This window comes from Blennius ocellaris, assembly GCF_963422515.1.
Source record: "Blennius ocellaris genome assembly, chromosome: 4".
Taxonomy (NCBI): Eukaryota; Metazoa; Chordata; class Actinopteri; order Blenniiformes; family Blenniidae; genus Blennius; species Blennius ocellaris.
This window is the reverse complement of record NC_137653.1, coordinates 17,506,037-17,529,312: the sequence shown is the minus strand read 5'-3', so window position 1 is coordinate 17,529,312 and position 23,276 is coordinate 17,506,037. Positions and strand designations below refer to the sequence as shown.

The following is a 23,276-nucleotide window of genomic DNA, read 5'->3' as shown; positions in this document are numbered from 1 at the left end:
CTTGAAATATCAAATCATCTTTAATATTTTCTTTTAATTGTATTTGTTGGTTTGAAATGAAAAAGAAAACAACCAAAATGTTTTCTCCCTAATCTTTCTTTAAAAACGTAGCTGTATTTATATATAATATCTATATAGTCTTGCTTTGTAACGTTTCTGTAAATTGTGCAAATTCAGCAGTAATACAAGTGGCGAGAGATCAGAGAGTGGGCAGTTGATTACATTTATACAAAAAAACCCCTAAACAAAACAAAAAAAAAAACTAACATCCTTTAAAACTGTGACCAATGTTGGAGTCACTTGACCTACAGATCCTCTCTCCCATTGGCTCATCACAGATTGGTCCATCCTGCTAATGAAGCCACGTATGGATTTCCTGTCCGGGCTGATGATGTTTCTTTCCTTCCTGATGATCGCGAAAAACTCCCGAAATCAAAAATCAAACAACCACGAACACCAACATCCACGATAATCAAATGTTGTCAGTTGACACGTTTCACCGTGTATTTGTGTGTGAAGATGTCCCGGCGCCTCTCACGCCAACACGTGCCCACACACTGTACGGGGCTGCAGACAAACACACACATACACATGTAAGCGTACACAGGCCCGCCCATCTCTGCCGAACCCCCCCCCCATGTTGCAGTATACTGCTTCGGTCCTTTTGCAGTTTGTCTGTGGTATTGTTGGGGGTTTGGACTTTTATTTCTTGTAAAGAGAGAGATAGAGAGAGTAGGAGACAGATGGAGAGGAGGAGTGAGGAGAAAAAGGAGGGAGGCGTTGATGGTCCTCAGCTGGTCAGGGCCATTGTGTCGATGACCTGCTCCAGCTTGCTCCTCAGTCTCTGTCTCCTTGCCTGCTCGTCCCGCTCCAGAGCTGACAAGATCTGAGAACAGAAAAGGGGGGGAGAGGTCACTAAGTGTTCGACATGTGCAAGCTTTTTGCTTTCAAAACATGGACGTATTTGTCCTTAATAGGCTGTAAGAGGTCAGTCATTTTCCACCTGGCTGCTTCAGGATGCCTACAAACATTGTAAAGTATCCTGGTGAGCACGCATCTTGAATTAACAAATTTGAAAGCCTGTTTTGGGTTCAGGCCTTTAATTTATTTATTTTTTTGCTATTCCCTGGAAAGCGAGAACAACAAAACAGCACACCTGGGGTCCGTTTCACGAAGCAGGTTTAAGAAGCCATGGGCTTAACACCGAGCTCTGAATTGAGTTACACTGAGACAGAAAACGCGGAGTTTTCGGTTTCACGACGCCGGATTTTGATCAGTTTGATGAACTCGGAGTAGTTTCACCTGGAGTCAAGCGCGTGCACCACGACTCTAAAAAGACCGCATCAATGGAGCCCCGATTCAACGAGTCACCATGACAACTGAGACGCGGAGGGCGGAGTTTTTGACGCCAGTGGAGCAGGAAGTATTGATCCGATCATATGGCGAATATGAACATATAAAAAAAAAAAATGCAACAGCGCAGCGGCTGCTAAAGAGAGGGAGGCGGCGTGGAAGAAGATTGCTGCTCAAGTGAATGCGTAAGTTCAAACGTCTTTGTCATCGCAACATTATTGCAAGGGAATACTGCTTGATGGTAGCTTATTAATTTATTTCTTTTGGGTGCAATAACGCGGGGGAGAAGCGCTCTTGGCAGCAGCTGAAAGTGAAATATAAAAACATTGTCCAATCGGGTGAGACCGCTGCCAATTTAATTGTTAATCAATACATTTCTTAACGTAATTTCGATCATGTGTGACATTGTACAGTAAATATCAAGTGGCCATTTGACTGTGAGGTGTTTTATTCCCAACATAATGCTGTTTTCAAACACATAAATGTCTTCTCACCCATATCATGTGCTGTCAAATAATTAAGGCTAAACTAAGACAGACTTTACTCAGCCAACAGAAAGAAGGCAGATGCCTGTAAAACGGGTGGTGGCCCAGCACCTCCACCTTTAACAGAGGCAGAGGAGCCCTAAGCCAGAATGTTGGGAGGCCAGTGGCTGAGGGAATCCCTGGAGGAGCTCCTCTTCAGAGCTCACCCCTCAAGATACCACTTCCTTCATAATATATAATATGCCGAGGCCTATATATCTCTTTAAGCCTCCTTTTGTTCATCTTTATTTCCCCATCATGTCTTTTTTTTGTCACCCAACAGATTGGGATGGTGCTCTCTGCCTGCTGGACCCCCTCATGCCACAACAGACCTTGTAAGTAGGCAACACTCCAAAGATCTTGCAAAATGGTAGTTTAAATATACTGAAACATATTCATCTAGGATGAAGAGTACAGGAAACCCTGTCTGCTGCCTTTACAGAGGAGGATCCACAAAGGCCTGTAGAGGTATGATAGTTCTCATCCCGTTTACATTTCTGAAACATTGTGGTGGAATAAAGAGTGATATTTTGTCTACACTGAAGTATTGACACATTATCATTCTTTTTAAAAGGGCGTGGCTGGGCAGCAGCAGGAGGGTCCCTCAACATCCACTGCAGGGACTGACAGTGAGACAGATGTTCAGTAAACACCAGAGGTTCATTCTGTGGAATTCATGTCCAACTGTAATAATTGAATGTCCTCCTTATGTCTTCCCAGTTATCTGTAAAACAGATCTATAGACTCCACCTGCTCCAGAAGATGGAAAAAACTGGAGCACAAGTTAAGGGTGGGTGTACAGTCCCAGGTGAATTATGCTAACTACTAACTACATTAACTAAACTAGCGCTTGTATTTGTAGGAAATAAAAAAGACCAAATGAATTGTGCATCATGTCTTTATTTGGTGGTGGTGGTGGTGATCAGACCCCGAAGTGATGATGGCATATGGTGTCTCTGACAGCTCTGCCATTTACGAGGAAACGCAGCACAACTTACAATATCTGCTATGACGTCAGGGCAAGGCTCAGCTGGTGATGTTGCTAATGTACAGAGCGACTAAACTGTGGATGTGCATAATGGTCTCGGCAGTAAAACGGTACCGCTCAAAAAGGAAGGTGTCTGCAAATGCCAGTACATCTATGCGCGGTCTGATGATGCGAATATTATCTGCGAATATTAAATTCTCGGCGAAGTAATGCTGCACCTTCATCAATCGGATCATTATCAAAAGCACATTCCATATTGAGGGAATAAAGTTGACGTCTAATTTGCCTCGGGAATAAGGCACTGCAGAACTGTTTCACCAAAACTCCCCCGCTGAATGAGGAAATGAAACCCCGTGCCCGTCTGAAAGGGGGCGGAGCCAGAGCAAAACTCCGTGTTCACTGACAAAAACCTGCTCCCGACCAGGTTAGTTCTAGAGCGTCTGTTGCCCCGGTAACTGACCGGGAGTTGACGTTACACCGCTTCGTGAAACAATCTTGAGTTACCCCGCTTCCTCCGGTTTGAGTTACCTCCCTTTGTGAAACGGAAAATCCCGCATTTCCCTCAACTCGGTGTTCAATAACCTGGGGTAATCCTTAAACCTGCTTCGTGAAACGGACCCCTGGTTACAGCAAGTGCTCCAGGCCTGTTTATTTGTGAATACATAATGTGGATTTGGATCTACCTCTACCTCTCTCTCTACTTCCCTCGACCAGAACCAGGGTCTGTTTCTCGCCGATTACCCAAATCAAGGTTTGCATTTGAATTTGTTGCTAGATAAATAAAGTTGAATTGAATTTGCAACCTGTGGCTGGCATTACGGCTGCATTGATGACATTCTAAACTATGGAGGACTGCTTGGTATGACATGAGCAACTGTCGTGTTTGAAGCTTTCTGACAGATTCAGTATTGACTAATTTTCCCAAGAACTAAAATATGAGATCAAATAATGTATTTATCCCACAATGAGGCAATTTGAAAAGCCCAGTCAGGATATTGATTCTTCTCTATGGGGAGTTTTGTTGACACTGTGGACTTTTCTGTTCTGTACTGGGTGTTGGTATTTGCTGTGACTATGCATGTTTTGACTTTGGGGATGTTTAGATGTGCCTGTGGAGGATTTTGTTTCACCGTGTCCTTTCACTAAATGATTTGTTTTCTCATGTTTTTTTATTCAATATCTTTTCCTTAAATGTGCACTAAAAAAAAAGACATCTTGCTAAGGTGTACAATTGAAGTGATAAATCCAAAGTTTTAATCATGATTTTTAAAACATACAACAGTGTCGGCCTCAACTATTCAGTATCAGCCATGCTGCTTACGAGCCGCCTCAGAAGGACATGAATAAGCTGGTAGAGTATGTTTGTTTGTACTGTGGCGGAGAAAGCATTTAGAGTCTCACCTCATCCTTGTACTTGACGATGTAGGAGTAGATCTCATGTAGAGCCGACATGCTGTTGAACTGGTTTGCGTGCAGGCGTGACTGCTCTGCCAGGTAGGCACTCATGTCCTGGTCGCTGATGGCCGACATCCGTGAGATATCAGAGTAGTACCTGAAATCAACAAGCACACAGTCAAAACGGGATTATATTTGGAAATATTGTTAAATATTAAGCAAAAAGCACTCCAATTCAACATCAACGCACCTCTCTACCCAGTTCTTGTAGTTGGGGATGTCTTTTGCGTACAGCAGCTTGTTTGAAGGCGAGTCCTTCCCCAGTTTATGCTCTGATGTCGAACACGAGTCCATGAAGGTTTGAGCCACCACTGACAAGCAGGCGTCGGTAATGCTGTTCTTGTGGATGTCGAAGACAAACTGAGGATTCTTGATCACGTTCACCCAGAACCTCAGTGGCAGACTGGGACAAAGATTGAGCGAAAACATTCATGAAGTGTACGGAGGTACCTGACAAGCTATTAAAGAGCAGCGATCGCTGCGATGAACGGAGCTGCATGCGCACTGCGGCTCAACAAAAGAAGTAGTCGCAGTGATAAAATACTTGGATTAGCAGTGAAATGTGAGTGCTGTATATTTTCCTACTCTTCCACCTTGAACAGTTATGTATTCGCAGCCTTTGCTGTCAAGTTTTTCTTCTGAGTCTCAAATGTCCTACAACAGCACACAAACAAAACAAAACAAAACAAAACACAAACTTACCAGTTGCTCTTCCAGGTGTGCCGCACATCAGAGTCTGATATGGAGTGTTTGTCCGCCTGCTCGTCCAAGAAGTCGAACATGTACTTGATGGCGAGTGGCAGGGCGCTGCCTCGATGCGCCGTGCTGAAGATGGTCTCAAACAAGTCGTCCACAAACTTCTGGAGTGTACCCTGAGCACGAGAGACAACAGTGAGTCAGCAGCTTGCTAAAACGACTCCCACTTTGGGAGATCATGAACTGTTTAGGTGCATTCAGGAGGATTTATTATACATAACTCAGCCCTCTTTCCCTCGACGACTCACTGCAATTAAAAAGGTAAAGGAGTGTGTTTGACTGCAGATTAATGTGTGAGCAGTTGTGTTACAGCACTAGTGAACAACTGCCTCTGCTGCACATCCTCCGTCGGCGATGGCGTGGCTGCAGGCGACGGCTGTCACCAGCAGGTGTTTGAGTGTTTTTAGGACTCCAACTTCCCGAGAGTTTGTGATGACTATGCCGAGTGCTTCCTGTTCTTTACACAATTTGGGATGAGGCCCAATGAGAGTTCAGCCTAAGGCTGTTCTGCATTGTTTTGTTTTTTTTAAATACCACATCACACAACTGTGGAGTTTCAGAGGCGTTCACAAAGTCCTCTGAAGTTGAAATGATTTGATATTTCCCACGAGCAATCGCCTCATTCATTTCAAACTCGCATCTAAGCCACATTTTTTTTTTAACAAAAAAAACAAAACAAAACCTTATTTAAACCAGCCAGAAGTTGAATCTGCAGTTTTGTTTTCCTTCACACACTCACAAATCAGCATCCTAAACACACAAAGCTGTGGGGGCTGTAATAAATAAGAACAAACTGCAGTGCTCCAAGTTCCCCCCATTGTCTTCCTCTGGCTTGCATGTTAATCATTCCCCAATCGAGGCGGCATTGATGCAGCTAACCTTGCACTTTCCTACCTGAAGCTCAAACACTGAAAATCGAGAGCTAATGAGTGAAACATCGGGGGAGAGGAAGTACCACAGTGTGGATGTGTTTAGTACTTGCAAAATGAGGGCGAGAAGCTGACTCTGTTGCTGGGTGGTTCAGGCTAAATGATGAGTTTGTGTGAATATTCTACAATTTGCATGATCCCATTAATGTTTACCTTCAGCACGGTATGAGCACAAGACTAACTGCTCTACAAACGTTTTCATGCATATGTGCCCATTTAAGTTAGACGACGACTTCCTTGACAGAAAAATGCTTCGAGTTTTCTAAATAATCTCTTTTCCTTTGCCTGCTTCCTCAAGTATGTGCTTAAGCTCCCGATTGTGACTATTCATGCAAAAATACAATGGCATAACAACTTCTGCATCCTAATTGATTCATTCTTTAAATGTTGCTTATGTTGTTACAAAAACTGAACATAAACATGGCTGGATGGGAGAATTGTTGCTTTGTAGGACAAATGTGAAATATGAGATAAGAAAATGCAAACCGTGCCTGTTATTGTAAAACAGTCAAACCAGCTTCAACAGATCCGGAATATAAAACACATTTCTCTTTGTTGCAGCGGCTGTAACCGAGTCACACTCTGCTCCATCACTGCTTAACAACTTACTCAAGGATGAAATACACAGCGATTGCAGTTTGGTTCACTTGAATCGTCGACACACTCACACACAGATATCCACAGTGCTCCTTTTAAACTCAGCTTGTGATCATCATCTGAAGGAACAAACCTCAGCAGTTTCCTCAGTGTGGCGTGGACGACATGAAGGAATCTGGTTGAGTAATGAACGCCGGCTACTGGCCAGGGGCCTAAAAGCCCCGAGGCCACTGACAGAGGGGCGCAGTAACACCGACCAAACAACTCAATAGCCAAAGGTCAACATCCTAATTAAGACCGTGCATATGTGTGTCTTTGTGGAAAAGGTTATGAAAAATGTTAATGAGCTCAGAGACCACCACCAAACAAAGGTCAGCGGGGGAGTGGGGGGGGTGGCAGAGGGTGGGGTGTTTGGCCAAGGTGGCGAATGTGTAAATGATGATCACCTTCGTGGCCAGCAGTCTGGTCAGGTAAATCTCGGAGACCATCTTGCTTCCTCTGTCGCCCTCCCTCTGGTCTGAGTGGTCGTGGTTCTTCACCAGATGCCATAGCTTGGTGCCGCTCTCCAGGTCGGGGGTGATCATTGGCGTTCGGGAGCGCAAGCTGTCTGGACTGCTGGCTGTCCTCAACATGCTCTCTGGATGGGCAAAGGAGGAAATGAAGAAGGAAAAGTGAGTGAACGGGTCACAATTCTTCCAATTTACAGTACCAGCTTACCTTGTAACACTTCAGGAATTAGTTAAAAAATTTATTTGATACATGTTGGAGGAGGAATAATAATACGTTTACTCTTGTCATGAACATCTGACTACTTCAAGCCGCTCTGTAGTAAATAATGTTATAATTAGCTTGCTTTGCTTCAATAACTAAGCTGATAATTACAGACACAAAAACAGAAAAAAAAGGAACAACAACACGTGACACAGTTATAATAAAATATCCCTGTGAAGTTCAAAGCATTTCAGAAAGGTGACAGCTTCCTCTACTTCCACGTCACTCCCTCTTTCCTGAATAAATTTGTCTGTCACTCTCTCTTCCTCCTGCCCTCTCCTTCCTTTGTTGGACAGTGATCCTGTGTTTGTGACATGGAGCATTACGCTTGCAGTTTGAATGCTTGTCACTTGCGTGACAAAGCAGGAAAGGATTGAGTGGTATGAGATGTCAGGAGACAATGTGGACTGGGACGGTGCGGAGCGAGTGTGATCGCAGCACCAGAGAGTATTTACGGCTTTTTCACAGTTGCAGGTATCAGGACCGGAGATACTGCAGACCAGAAGAAAGATGAAACCCCACAATATGGATGAAGAGCAGTTTACTTCACAACTGGCATTACAATATGGCCAGTGTAGGACTCGTTGGAATACTAAACCTTTAAGGACACACCTAAACAAAATCTGACAAACATTCCACGTGAAGATATAGACCAGTCACACGTGAAATATGACAAACTGAGTTCTACGTGAGCAGCAGCCTGCGTGTAGAATGGGTTCCGCATTTGTTGTTGTAATGCAAAAGCACCTACAGATTATGAAATAAGCACATACACAAGCACACAGTTAGGTGGATGCATGCACATACAAAACACACACACACACACACCTTCTCTCGTACCGTATCTGCTGAGGGACTTGGTGAACGTGGAGGAGTTGGAGATGTTGTAGGCCGAGTTTTGTTTGGGCACGAGGGCAATCACTGAGCCATCTGTCACCTGAAACGAGTTTCCAAGGTCCGTTATCACCGTGCACCACGCCCAGCAGGAGTCTCACTGATCGTCCAACCGTGCAACATATCGCAGTGTTTATACAGAGTTTATTTTACACACTTTGCAATCAAAGTGCTCCATTTGAAAAACTAAATATTTGCCAGTAACAAAAATATGCAACCAAGGCATTGAGGATCCCGCTTATCACAAAGCATTATGGGATTTTCTTTTGTAGCAGTGGAGTACCTGGTAGTGAGCCAGAGTGTTAAGTCTCTTCCAGTCGTTGTCGATCTTAGTGGTGACGTCCTCGTCCTGAAGGATAATGCGAGCCATTCGGCCCTGCCGCCATTCTGCAGGACACACAGACGCGTGTTAAAAGGAGATGCAGACATGGATGCATGGCTTTGTTCTGGATGTCTGGATATATATCCCTTTGCTGCTTTTCTGAGTTCCTCCTCTGATTAATTAATTGGTTTATTGTGCCTTGCAAACAACCAGATTCAACTAACTATATTGAATTTGGAAGGACTACAAAGTATATTTGTACTGACTTCTGGCACATCACTTGAGGTTTTTCCCCCATGCAGAAACACCTCTCCTGTCTGAAGGGCCCCCTCCTGCTTCAGAAAGCCCTTGAAATGATTCCCTTTCTCTACCCCCCACCCCCATAGCAGAACACCTGTGCCTTGTGTTGTACTCAGCGTGTGTGTGTGGCACTTTTCCCACTTCCTCACCCAGGTCCATATCCGAGGCCTTTGGTCTCTGGGAGTATGGAGTCCCCTTGTAGACAGCATCCAGCAGCTTTTCCTTCACCTGTGTTACCGTGTCACAGTTCAGGCTCTTCACCGTCACCTCTGGGGCGTTTTCGTTCTCTGGGTTTACGCAGTGAAGCGTCTATAGAGGCAGAGAGCAAAGGTTACGCTAAGACAAGGAAGCGAACGCAGATGGCCAGTCACTACTGATGTGTGGAAGCAGGACCCTGCGGTGACATTTGGCCTGCAAGGACTCCCTTCTTATAGCATGTGGGAATCACTATGTGGATCTTTACGCCGGTAAATATTTTATGATTATTATAAGTATTTAATTAGAAGTCTTGTGTAAGTCTTAAAGGAAATGATCTGTGATTTAGCCGGCTGGATCTTGAGCCGTCATCGGACAGTCTCAGCTGTACGAGTGCATCTGTTTCACCAAATGTGTGATCCAGCTGTCAGCGTCCTCGGGTACTGACCAACGTCTTGTAGTCAATTTGCTGTCTGATGAGCTTGTCCTCGCTGAGGGAGTAGCGGGCTTCTCCTGTGATTGCATCTATTGGTCCCTTTTCCATTTGCTGCTTCATGGCACAGTACAGCATGAAGAGAGGCTCGCCAGCACACTCCTGCAAAGAGCGAGGGAGAGATGTCGGAAGGCGGGTGGAAGAGATAGGTAGAGGTGAAAGTTGATAAGAGGATGGATGAAATGTGAAGTGACGGGAGGAAAGGAATTGTTGAAATGTGAATGTAAAACCACTCCCTGCAGAAGGTGCACAGCTTTGCCGAGCAACTCTACAATTATGTTTCTAATTTTCTTGAAGTCAACACAGGTGGAGCTGTAAAGAACGAGGCCACGACCTGTGTTCGCTAGGAACACACTATAAAACACACAATATTTCCTCTGCACGTCACAAACACTCAGCCTCTCCCCTGTGACTCTTCAGGGAAGAAAAAAAAACCCCACAGCCTTTAAAATCTTTATTTGCGTGTGTGGGAGTGACTGACTAAGCAAGGAGGAGAGAAATCAGAGAAAGTGTGAGTGAGTGGCAATTGATGGAGGAGTTAATAGAAGGTTAACGACGGTGGGCTGAAAAACGCTTGGGGAAGCACTTTGGTGTGTGAGACGTGTCAACCAGGTAACAAGCACCGGGATGTTGGGCCACTGTCTCTCTTTCCTGCACACACACACACTCCACTCTGAGTTTAGCCTTTATTCATTCAGCTGGACTGCCAACTAAGCACTGCCTGCTTGTAGCACTTCTTGTTTTCTCTTTAGAGGGTAATTCAGGTCTTTTCTTTTCCCCCCCTATATCCTTCTGTGTTGCTTTGTTATTACTGAGTTCAAGGAAGGCAGTATCATCATCATACAATAAATTTAGACGGGTAGCAAACAGTCAGACAATCATTTGGGCTTTTACAAGACCCCCAAAACTATAGAAAATGTGTCTTTTTTTTCCAGCTGTCCACACAGGTTTCTACGAGCAACTCTTGGTCTTCATTAAAGACAACTATTCAAACTTTCACATAAATTAGCCGACTAATTTTTTTTTTCTCCTGGTATTTATGTCTGTTCTGTGATATCGTCATAATCTTTGGCCACTGTTCACAGCAACCATCCTGAAAAGCACACATGAGTTTGTAGCTCGCAGTAACCTGGGGTGACGAAAGGAAATTAGTCTTTAAAGCATTTTTTCAAACATGTATTTCTATCATACTGATCTATTGGTAAATAACCTTATGATGTAATTGGAATCCATGCTTTTTCAGTCACCAAAAAACAATTCCTAAATTTCCTTCACTATACAGCTTGAAACTTGTGTAGACTGCACATCCTGGACCCTTCAACTGGGCATGTTCGTACATCAACAGGAGTCCATCATCTCCGTGAGCTGTCAGATGAACTATGTGGGATAATCTAGCACTGCCTGCTTCCTGTGGTGAGGACAGAGCACACTGACAACACGTTCTGTCTGTCGAGCAGCACAGACCAGCTCAGTACTTCTGCATAGGTTTATGGAAGTATCATCTAGCTTTACTCTTCAAACAATCTTGACTTAAGTTACAATCTTTTAATGAGTCCGTTTAAAATCAAGCCATTGTGTGACCAGGAAAACTTCTTACATTTGCATACAGCAATGCCAAATCATATAGTGTGAAAGAAAAGAGAGACCATGTGACCCTTCGCTTCACCCAAACAAGCAAGTGTAAAGGAGGACAAGTGAACCTTTGGAATAGGGTAATGGATAAAAGGATTTTTCGTCTTACTCCTGTTCCCTTTGCTAGGTAAAAGCTCCATCTCTTCCGTCCCTTTGAACAACTACTTGACCTTTCGCCATCTCTATTCACACCTGGCTGAACACTGAAATTGTTCCAGGCCTTTCTTTTACGTGACCCCTAAAAACTCTGGAGAAAGGGAGGCGCTGAATTGCTAAGGCTTGATAAAAGCAAGCCTGGTAACCTTGCTGCTAGCTATAGCCCTTCCTTCACTGCTCATTTTGCCACCCCCCCCCCCCACCCCCCTCATTTCCTCTGACACTTGTTTTACATTTTGAAACCTTCTTCACATTCCCTCAATCTTTTACAATTACCACTACCCTCTTGTCTCCTTTCTACAGATTTGTCGCTCAACATTCCTCCATCTTTTTGTGTCCTTTCTCTATTGTTTTCTGCCTTCTTTTCTTTTCTTTTCTTTTTAAAGTTCACAAACACAGCTGGTAGAATAATCCTCCAACAGCTTCTCTGGAAACCCGCTCGCCTTTTACTGAACCCAATGCTGGCTGTCCAGACTCGCATTCGGAGCCAGGACACACACCCAAAATGGACATACTTCCATGGACGAGAAGCTAACCAGGACCCCTGGGGGCTTGGCTGCTTTGCTGTCCACCAGAATGCCTGCGTTGGCAGGGGTTTGGGCCCCGCTGCTAACTGATTAGCCACAGCAACGTTTGAACGTGAAGAACACGTGCGTGGAAACAACAATTTAGCACAGTTTAAGCCTGGGTGATTCCTCTGATTTGAAATCAGAGGAAAGCAATTCAAAGAGGGAAAGAGAATATAGACAGTCCAACAGAGAAACCAGGAGAGCATTTGTGTAAGATGTCTGGCTACCTGCTCTCCAAAAGCCTCAATGAACTGAAAGGTTGTACAAACAGACAGACACACGCACACGCACCCCCCCCCCCCCCCCCCCCCCCACACACACACACACACACACACACTTTTCTGGCTCAAAGAGAATCCGACCGGGGACACAAAGAGAGGACAGGTTAGTGTGACAGGCTACGGTGATCACAACAACATGGCCGGCTGTGTCTGAAAAGCGCTTCAGACTCGGCGGATTTCCTCAATTCGAAGAGAGAAGAATTTACCAAATGAAAAGCAGAGGTAAGGGATAGGTATCCTGCTGCCTCTGCCTTATCTAACGCTGCAGCTGTGAATGTGTGCGTGTGTGTGTGTGTGTGTGTGTTTGTGTATGTGTATGTGTGTGTGTGTGCGTGCGTGTGTGTTAGCAAGACATTTTTTCTCCATTCTCAAACACCAGTGGTGTTTCTGTTGCTTCAAAGTTGTGTGTGTGTGTCAGTTTTACCTTGAGGAACTTGTAAAGCAGGAAGGTGAACCAGTTGGTGAGCATCTTCTCTGCCACGGACTCCGTCCTAGGAGACATGAAAGCAGATGGAAAAGAGAGAGAGAGGTAATGGGTATGGGTAAGGGTAAGACGGAAATACTGAAGAAGGAAGAAAAATGTGCCAGAAGCCAAATATAAACCTCCATCTTACTTCCTGAGAGGATTTGAGCGTGACCTACCCGCTTTGATGAAAACACAAACACACCTCCATCATGGGTGGGGAAGAGCGTTTGAGGCACACGTGTGATATGTTTATTCTTCATGTGTTCACATAATAAATTAATTTAGCAAAACAAGGCCTTCAGCTTCCTCAACTGTTTTTAAGGACCTCCCTACGTTTCTCCCACCTCCAAGCAAACCCACTCATCTTCATTAAAAATACAGCAATTAGTATAATTCCCTAACTTCTCTCATTAATCACAAACCTGCCAACTAGCGGAGGGAACCTCGGCACGTGTGCGTCTCGGGCGAACATGTGAGCGAACCGGTGAATGAAATGAAAATGGAGCAATTAAAAGGCGGCGTAATTAACAGACTTATTGCGGCTAATTTGTTAAACACCTGAGAGAGACACCGGTGCTCAGAATCTGCTGAGGGGTAAAACGGGAGGGCGGGGGGGGGGGGGGGGGGGGGGGGTAGATGGTGTCTTTGCCGTCACCCCAAGTGTTCTCTCTTCACTGTCAGCCTCCTTCAGCCTTCATTCATATTAGAAAGAACACGAAAAGCCACAGTTATCTATTCTTTCTTATTTTGCTCCTCAACAGAAAAACAGACAACTCTGTAACACCGTGGCGCCCCCGGACTGGGCCACATTCCTCCTCATTATTAAGTCTTATAGTCATTAGCTTGGCACAGAGTGAAAGCACTGAAGAAAGGTGCATTCTGGTGAGAAATGTTGGCAAAAAATCAGCTTTTCTTGCCATCGTTGAAATTGAGCTTTTTTGAAACAACTGAAGAATTGTAAGGCAATAAAGGAGAAAAAGAAAACACAGGAAACTAGGCCAACGTAGTAGTAAAACCAGAATAGGCCTGTAGCACAGAGGAGACATGAACTCCTACGCTTCCGCAAGCCTTCCAGTTTGACTGTTGTTTGATGTATGTGAAGCAGGGATTTTTTTTTTTTCATGGCTGTCAGCAAAATCTAGCAGATGAAAGATGAGGCAAGAGGGAATGCAGGTAGAGAGGACGAAGGAGGCGGATACACCTGGACAGAACATGCTTTCGGGCATGTCATGACTCGATAGCGAGCAATTTGTAGATTCCAATTCAAGGAAGCTCCATCCCTGGATCCCTCATATCGGTTTTTTTTTTTTAGGTGTGTCACAGGAAGAGAGTTCAATATGGCTTTTCCTGGCCACACGTACACATGAAATCTATCCTCATAATGTCTAAATAAAAACAATGCACTCGGTGCAGGAGCATTTCAACACAGGGGGCAGAAATCCACAAGGGAAAGGACGATTAGGTATTTTTCTTTCTGTGTCCAAAAATAAAGAAAAAAATTGTAGGTCTGTTGAATGAAAAGACTGAAACAGGGTGAATCGCGTGTTACAATTGTGGAACTTATTAACGGCAGCTCCCGAGGCTAGTGTAGTTAGCAGGGACAGCGTGTTGTGACCGTACGCCCCAAGAGGGGATTGGAAAAGGCTTCACACAGGCAAACTGGCTGAGAGTCATTTATTTGATTAGATTTTTAATTAAATATCTCTCGGAGGAGAAAGAGAAGAGAAATTTTTTTTTTAACTTTTTTTTTTTTTTATCATTTAATGTCTAATTCCAATTTATTTGGAGACAGGCCATTTCTCTAATTGTGTCTTCCCTTAAATATGTGTATCTTTTTTCTGCCTGGCTGTCTGCAGTAGCTCATCTCTGCTGCTCTTTTCTTCCTCAGCCCCTCTCACCATGTTGCACTGCTCTTCCTTCCACCATCCCTTTTCTCTTTTCTTCCTGTTCGTCGTCCCTCCCATACGTTCCTCATTTCGTCAATTTCCCTGCAGCTCCACTCTACCTCAAGACATTTTGCCCTTTCTTTCTGTCAATCATGTCCCCACCCCTCCCTGTGCTCCTTCCACCTTTCTCACACAACCTTTTCCCGGTTCTTCCTCGTCTCTCCCCCTCCCCAAGCAAACCCTTTTTCACTCTCTTCATTCCTGACACCTCTCTCTCTCTCTCTCTCCCTCTCCCTCCCTCTGTACTTATATTCTTTGCTCTACCTGTGTGTGTGTGTGTGTGTGTGTGTGTGTGTGTGTGTGTGTGTGTGTGTGTGTGTGTGTGTGTGTGTGTGTGTGTGTGTGTGTGTGTGTGTGTGTGTGTGTGTGTGTGTGTGTGTGTCACTGCGGCTCCACTGGAAGTGTATATGTGTGCTCAGGGGTGTAATCCTCTCTGACAGGGACAGGGGTGGGAGCTCGAGAGGAGGTAACGTCACCTATGCCTCTAAAAGCTCCAGTCACTGCACCCCCCCGCCTTCTCCCCCTGTAACTTCAGCTGGAAGGTGGAAAAATAAATCACCTGACACTCTTGCGATGCAACAATTTTCGTCGGCGATGCTCTTGGATTTTTTTTCTCTCCCATAATGCCTCAAAGTAACACTAACACAATGATGAAGGGGAGAGGGCTGGAAAAAATGAGCGCAAATCTATTCCTGTTCATTGTTTCTGTTGTAGCGAAACCACCAGTGCACATTTGATCTGTTTTTGTCCAAAGTTCAAGCCACTTTACACCCCTCTGGACTTCCCTCTCGGGGTTCCTACCTCCTGAGCAGGAGCTTCGGGTGGTTCTTGCTCTCCAGGTTTTTGTCGATGAGGTCAGACAGAAGCTGTTTGAGGACGCCCGTGGCGTACTCCATCTCCCCCTGCAGCGCTGTCATGATGAGAGAGGCCACGTTACCCCGGTCCCGCATCGAGAACGACCGCTGGGCCTCCAAGGTGCGGATGAAGGTCAGCAGGAAGTGCTTCTTGGTCAGTAGCTGGCCGAACAGTGTCAGGGCCTTCTCCACGTTGGCGGGGACCTAAAGGAGAAGACATGAAGGAGATGAAGGGAAGGCAGGAGGGAATGTTGCATGATAAAGCAAAGCAGGCATTTGTTGGAAATGGGAAAGAGAAAATGAGAGTCAAGAGAAATAAAAAAAAAAGTTAAAGAAAGGAGGGTGACATGAAATATAGTAAATAGAAAACATGTGGTATAGAGGTTGAATAAAGAGTTGAAAGCAGTAGGAGGACGTGAAGAAAAGAATTGGTTTTGAGTTACAGCAGTGAAATGAATTAATGAGAAAATTGGAAATATCAGAAGAAGAGTACACTAAAAAAGAGCCACACATTCTCACACGTATATATATCTATATCATATTTATGCACACAGGAGAAATGTCATGTCAGTGCAACTCCTGCTTCAAAAAAACAAGGTGCTCACAGTATGCACGCCAGCCTCTCCCCCAAGCTACATCACTCACTCTGCCCTCTTTTCCTCACCCTCTCTCAAAGCACAGACCTCCCCTCCTGAAGAAGAGGGACGGAGTTTGGAAGTGAGAATGTGAGCTTCATCCTGTAATAAGAAATTGATCTGCCTGCTAGCGCACTACTGTGGTCTGTGATTGCCTGGGCCATACAGATGAAAATCCAATGCCGCGCTATACTATCCCTTTGGAATACCGTTGATCGCGGAGGCAGATAGCGAGGCCTGTCCCCGTAGTCAGAGCCTTACACGCATGTCAAGCCCGGCGCCACCGTGCATTTTCCATGTGATGCATGCGTGAGGCTCCATAATGTACATGGAGAAATGATGGAAGCACACGTGAATGCTGCATTGCAGCGTCCACATGCGCTCAGGCTCATGTGAGTAATAGAGTGTTCCCTCTTGAGAAACGAGCAGTAGTGGAGAGGAGAGTGTTTTATTGAACGTGTGAACATTGCTTTTTCAGGAGCCTCCAACAGACTCGGTCCGGGAGAGGCAATCTATCACCTGGGCCGAGTCTTTGAGGAGCTCGGATGTTCACTCCCCAAAAGAGAGTCAGACTTTACTGTACTACATCAAATATACCTGAGGCAGGACGTCATGATGTACAAATCTGAGTTACTATACCTCAGTAGAATTTTCAGGTCACTCGATTTCACATTTTGTCTCTAGAACTTTGGATTTTTACTTCTTACACTTTACTTTACACTTCTTACGTTCATCAGGTTGTCTGAATTATATCCGAATATTTATTTCCATGATCACTTCCATATTTCACTCCCGACATTTGAAGACAAATATGTGCATTTTCTACTTGTATTAAGCTCTATGGGGACCAATCAGAGTTACAGATAAAGGATGAGAGCAGCTGATAGTAACAGTTATCCATACTGAAGATGCAGAAGTTGATGAATTTGACAACAATAGAGTTGCATTAATATATCTAAAGTATAGCCAGGGAATTCATTTAGTTATTCAATAATTTCTGACTTAAAATCATGATACAAGCTGAATCACAATCCTTGTCATTGTTGATGATGAAGATAATGTATCCAGATTGACTAAAACAAGTAACAATATTTATGTGTTTGTGAGAACAAACCAGGGCCTGTACTTTTACTAATTCTACTCACATTCTTCAAGTAAATGGAACTACTGTATAATTTCAGCAACTCTGTTGAAAACCAAGAAAAGGTCCCGAATCACTGAATGTGATGCAAGTTCAGGGGAGAACTGGTAGCAACACGGCTGCAAGTGAAGCACATAACACTCAACAACACATCCTTCATCCATGCCCCTTATTTAAAAGAAACACTTGAAGTTTCTGGCTCAAAGCGCAGAGAGGCCAGTCGAGATGCCCTTCAAAGGACTACTTTTCAGAGCCGATACTTTTAGAACTTTTTCAAGGCTGAAAAAGTTAAATCATTGGTTGCTTTTCATCTTTCTCTATAGTAAAGACACAGCGATCCGTGTGTTGCAACTGTGCTTCTCCAAGAACCTGTGGACTTTTGCCACCACGAGTTGGGCTTCAACCCTCTTGTGCTTCATCACTTTACACAAGCAGCTGTTCAAGATGAAAGACTTCTGGTGGATTAATGCCTGATGAAACACAGATTCTTATCATCACATACATCAAACCGGCCTCTAAAATATTCAATTAGCATTTTATTAATTGTTCGAAAAAATCTCGTCATGAGGGAGGGCGCTTTCAAAAATGTATTAAGAGTTCCACTTCTATGGGAGGAATCGTTTTACAGTCTCAGCGTTTAAACTCCCGATCTCCAAAATGACCAATTCTCCAGCAGATAAAAACTTTCAAAAGGTGAGACTTTTGAAAAAAAAAAATGGTTGTAGAGATCTAGTTTGTAAACTGTACATTCTCCTCACTTTCTCCATTCATTCATTCTGTGTTTGTGTTGGTGTATGCGTGCAGAGAGCTCTCTACTGACCCGTACCTCCATCTCCTTGAGCACAGGGTGGTCCTCAATCCCAGGGAAGAGGACCCTCATGGCATAGGTGCGGTAGTCCAGGAAAGGTATTCCGGCTCCGTCCAGCTCCTGAGTGAGCTCGTGGATGTCCGTCTGCAACTCTGCAAAGGCTGTCGGGGGGACAAGGAAACGGTTACCAATGTGTAACTGGGAATCAAAGGAGTCTCTCATGACAATACAAGACAGAGCAAGAACCAGATTGTAATTTCAGGAATACTTGTCTTCTGAAGAATTGTTTACAACTGTTTATTACACTATGACTCTGGCCAGTCATACTGGCATTCAAAACACATTGGATTTTATTTCATTTATTTCAAACATAATCAAACATACACATCCATGGTTCATGCATTTATTGAAGAGTGATTTTAAAAGTTATTATCTCAGATCTCGTTTAAAGTGTGTAAAGTAATGAAATGCCATAAATACAAAGTCCAAGTTGGCTTTGCTCCTTACTATCAGTGGCTGCGCTGATCTACCTTCTGAAAAACATGTTTTAGAATAGAGAAAAAGCAACACAGGTGAGAGTGAGAGGAAGATGGAGGCGTGTGGAGGAGTAGCGGTGAAAGGCAGCGTTACGTGATCGCTCTGTGCCGAGAGAGGACGAAAAGGAAGGAGGGAGGACAGAGGGAAATGTTGTGGTGCTCAGTGGCTGGAGGGGAGTTCAGGATGCAATTGCACACAGGAACACAAGCCGGTGAGTACACACATATTACATGCTGCCACCTGACATGCTTGTACACGCACACATACACACACACATACACACACGCAAACACACAAGCAACTACTCTACTCCTGTCCTGCCCCACAGCTGAACACATAACCCTGTGCCCGGATGATTTATGTGAATGCACGTGTCAATGTTTTTACACATTTTCCATTCCCTGAGATTGTGTGTTCTGACCCCATTCTGTAAACCTCAATGGCTCCACAAGTCACATCTGGAGGGGAAAAATGGGATCAAACCCATTCTCTCACTCATAACCCATGTAAGAGTGCAAACGGTCAATGGGTTTGCTAGAATGCCTCAAATTTGTTTTATAAATACAAAAACCCCCTTAAGGAGAAAATATACAGTGAAATGCTTCCAATGCAACAATCCCGTGTGTTTGTGTGTGTGTGTGTGCGTGTGCTCTATAGCATCACCCAAAATACACTAACACATGGATACACAACCAAAATAAATAACGAACTAAAGCCCAGACTAACAGATGGCTTGTGTCACCCCGTCGCTCTCTTGCTATCTCTCTTTTTCTTCCCCTCTTTCCTCTCAAAGTGACATCTTAGAGGTCACCTCTCTCCACTCGTCTGGTCGCCTCTTCTCAGCTACGTACCTTCATCTATCTTTTATTTGTCCCACACGCGCCCTGGTACCCTCAATCTCTCTTGTTTTACCCCGCCTATACTTCACCCCTTATTTGCTTCCCCAGTTTTATTTCTCCTATCATCCATTTGAGTCCACGCTTCTGCAACTCCTCTGACAACATCTCTTATATTTCACAGATTGTAGAGACATTCCACTTCTTTCAGTCAGCGCTACCTCTCTTTCGATTTATACAATTTTCCTGACTTTGTTGTTTTTCCTCTCTCGTAATCTCCTCTCAAAAGTTGTTTTCCGAATTCATCTGCCTGGGTCTCCTCCCTGATCGACTCTCCTGTCGTCTTCCAGACAGCAGTGACAGCGGAGGACGGACAGGGTCAGGACACGCGGACTCACCGTAGCCAATCACAGCTTGACCTGTGCTGTGAGTCGCCGTGTGGGCGATTGCAGGTAGCGGTGAAAGAGCACGTTGTGAAGACGCGAGTGTCAAATGGGGGACGTGGTGTGAGGTGCACACTTGGAAAAAAGAAACCTCTCAAAATCAAACAAATGACGTGATACAGGTCATTGGAACTAAACTGCCGAGCAGTTTGTGAGGCCCGTGTCAGCTTGGGGCTCAAAAGGTTCAAAGTTAGTCTGCATTTATACTATGTGCACATTTTAAAAATCAGGATGTCAATTACAAGTTTAATGTTTTGTCAATTATTTCCCAGCTTCTAGCATATGAGCAAAACAGTTTCAAGCACTTTAGGAGTTTTAATTGCGATGATAATGGACTGAGATACTGTATTTTTGACTTTCATAGCTTCTATGCTGTGATTATGAAGAATGATGCAAATATGGCAACAAAAAAACCCACAATTGTTTTCCAAGTTGATTTATAGAAAACTTGAATGTTTTCACTGCATTCCAATATTTTAGATGCACTGGTATTTAAGCCAGATCTGAGATAGACTTCAGCATTACAGCCATGTGTAAACATCAAGATGTACATGTTGTACACACTGAATCTTATCATCAACGGTAGAGTGATAATTGTGTTTTTCCTGCCATGACTCATATTCATCCTTATCAAAGCTAAGGATGCAAAATGACCGAGTTGTGTTAAGGTCGTATCAGCACATTATTTTTAATCAGAATATTTAGTTCCCTTGGTTGCTACAAATAGCACGAAGTACATAATAGTACTTTGAAATACTATACACAGAGTTCAATCCAAACTACTTGTGAAATGTTACCTTGTAAATAAAACATTTAAAAAAGAGCAGATATGTTTTTCTTTGAGGCAGGGCAAAATTGTTGCAGGATTGTATGTTTACAATATGCCTGTGTTTAGTCTCACGTTGTTAAATTATTGTTGTTGTTATATAATTAATTTGAGGGGAAAATCTCAGCGTTTAGTTTACCGTGAAGCTTATTTTGGCTGAGGTTTACATAACTTGATATCTGCCAGTTATTTATACACTCATCTTCTACAAGAGGTTGTGAAACAGTGAAGCAGGTGTCAAACTACAGGCACTCAATCCACATTTTTTCACATTCACCAACTCATGATGAAAAGAACGGGAGCTGGAAAATCTGAAAAAATGGCTTCTAGGAACGGAATGCTGAAACAGATGCAAACTAAAGTATCATGTTTCAGACAGAGTTTAAAGTCCAACATTGTTTAAAGAAACACCTTAAATGTTGAGCATATGAGGTCCTCTTTCTGTATATCCAGAGTTCACTGATAAGCACAATAGCCTTCACCAACAAACAAGTTGTTCTGATATGCAATTAAAGTTGCGCTAAATGTGGATGCAACACATTTACAAAAAAAAAAATGGCACGCTACTGGAACGCTCTCTAAACCTAATTCAATATCTCTATATTTCGAAATCCTTGAGCATCCTCGTAACAGCATGAATCACGACACTTGGAGTTCCACTAACAATGCAACAAGTGTAGTGATTCCTAAAACAAATGTATTGTGATGATCATAGTTCTCAGAATTCTGCCTCTCTGCCTCCCCATCTGCTCTCGTCCGTCTCCTGCCAGACAAACCAGTAACAGCAGCAGTAGACTCTCCCTGGATCCATGCTGGCTCCTCCCATATGCATATATGCTAATGTCATGGTGTGTAAGTTTTAATCTGTCCCCTCAGTTCAACTCTTGCCAAACCACTCCTTCCTTACAATCCCCCTCTGTCCCACCTTGGTGCCCCTTCTCTATCTAACCTCCATCTCGCCCTGCCTCGCTCAGTGTGGATGGTAGAGAGGCCAGCCAGGCACATCTCTCCTGGGTTGATGAGCCAACATCTTGTGGCTGGCTCAGATCAAAGTGCTCCACTGGAAGCACACCAACGCCCACACGCCCACCAACACACATGCACCCCACTGCCACCTAACAGCAGGGGGACGGTTGGCAGTGAGAGAGATTGGCTGGGGGGGGGGGCAAGGAGAGAAATGGATACAGAGGAGACGTTGTACAGCTTTTGAGGTAAGCTGCAGCAAGGGAGAGATTTGTAGAAAGTTATTTGGGGACATGGGAGATATTTGGGGAGGAAAAATGATCAGACGAATGTGAGGAGAAAGATGAAAAGAAGCCAGGTGAATACTCGCCGCTATAGTCTTAAGCCGGTGGAAACCTATGTGGACGGATGTAATCGGGACTCACCTTCTTTGCACTCGAGAGCCACCCTGGACTCCAGGTTGTCCATCTGCAGCTGCAACCGCTTGAGTGTGCGGTCAGCATCCCGCGACTTCCTCTTATAAGCGATCAACACCACAATGATGACCAGCAGGAGCAGGCCGCCACCTCCGCCGATGCCGATGATGGCAGGCAGGGTCAGCAGGCTGTCTGAGTATATCTGCAGCGTCCCTGGTGAGTATTCGAAGCCTCCAACTCGCACCTTGTAGACACACACGAGAAAGTGTTACACTCTTTTGTTTGTTTCACAGGTGAATAAAACAAAAGCAGACACACGCACGCACACAACACATATACAGGAAAGGACGGGGCTTGCAGGAATATTGAATGAGTTTCCAAAAAAAAAAAAAAAAGAAAGCTGCAAAACACCTTCGTTTGCATCTAGTTTAAAAATAGATAAAACTACGCGTAGGAATAGTACGGTTATGCACATGATGGTGGACTTGCCAGTGCCTCCCACATTAGAACATATTCCAGTGCTAACCTGGCTACAACCGTTATACATTAAGAATGATGCAAGATTTTAAAGCTTGTGCATTTCTAGTGGCAAATGAAGCTGTGCCAAGCGCACAGTGAAACACTGTAAACCTTCATTTCTAGGATGGGGGTTTCAACATTTGTGCCCTTGGGCTATTTTGGGACCAAATCTCATATTTACGAATCACATCAAACATTTGTTTGCAAAACATGTGAATAAAACCATTAAAAAAAATTCTACATTTCTTTTTATTCCCTTTTATATAAGCTTATATCTCTGAAATACCAAATGGAGAAAGGTAAAAATAGACAGACCTCTCACACCTACTCGCCATTTTTGGTTTTCTATTGAATTCCAATACTGTTCAAATCCCAAGGAGGATGCCAGCCAAACCAGACAGAATAAAAGCCTCTAAGACACATACGCAGTCACAAGAACTGCCAGTGGCATAGGAGATTGGATATGTGTGTCTTAATATGCTTGCAGCTATACGAATGGGGAAGAGGAAATCTAGAGCCATTGGAGGGATTTAGGTCTGACGGATGAGGAAGAAAGAACGAGATGAATGAATGAAAAGGCAGGAAGTGGATTGACATTAAAGAAGAGGGGATGAATAGATCAGAGGAAACAGCAGAGAGAACAGGAGCCGTGGAGGAAACTCGGGTGACAG

The 23,276-nt window shown here is 44.1% G+C and overlaps 1 protein-coding gene across 2 annotated transcripts in view; it reads right to left on the bottom strand.

The window, feature by feature from the left end:
• Nucleotides 1-662: 662 nt before the first annotated feature.
• plxna1b (plexin A1b) overlaps nt 663-23,276 on the bottom strand; it is a gene marked incomplete at its 5' end in the record, with an annotated part of 162,974 nt that continues 140,360 nt past the window's right edge. Inside the window, 13 exons of one of the 2 annotated variants that reach the window (XM_080495587.1) lie at nt 663-886; nt 4,267-4,417; nt 4,511-4,723; nt 5,023-5,192; nt 7,049-7,239; nt 8,214-8,310; nt 8,551-8,654; nt 9,039-9,198; nt 9,533-9,679; nt 12,640-12,706; nt 15,429-15,685; nt 18,084-18,226; nt 22,096-22,330. In XM_080495587.1, coding sequence (XP_080351713.1) covers nt 791-886; nt 4,267-4,417; nt 4,511-4,723; nt 5,023-5,192; nt 7,049-7,239; nt 8,214-8,310; nt 8,551-8,654; nt 9,039-9,198; nt 9,533-9,679; nt 12,640-12,706; nt 15,429-15,685; nt 18,084-18,226; nt 22,096-22,330 — 2,031 coding nt within the window. In that variant the 3' untranslated portion in view covers nt 663-790. Of the gene's footprint in view, nt 887-4,266; nt 4,418-4,510; nt 4,724-5,022; nt 5,193-7,048; nt 7,240-8,213; nt 8,311-8,550; nt 8,655-9,038; nt 9,199-9,532; nt 9,680-12,639; nt 12,707-15,428; nt 15,686-18,077; nt 18,227-22,095; nt 22,331-23,276 lie in introns of both variants that reach the window. The other variant, XM_080495588.1, reaches the window with a different exon arrangement.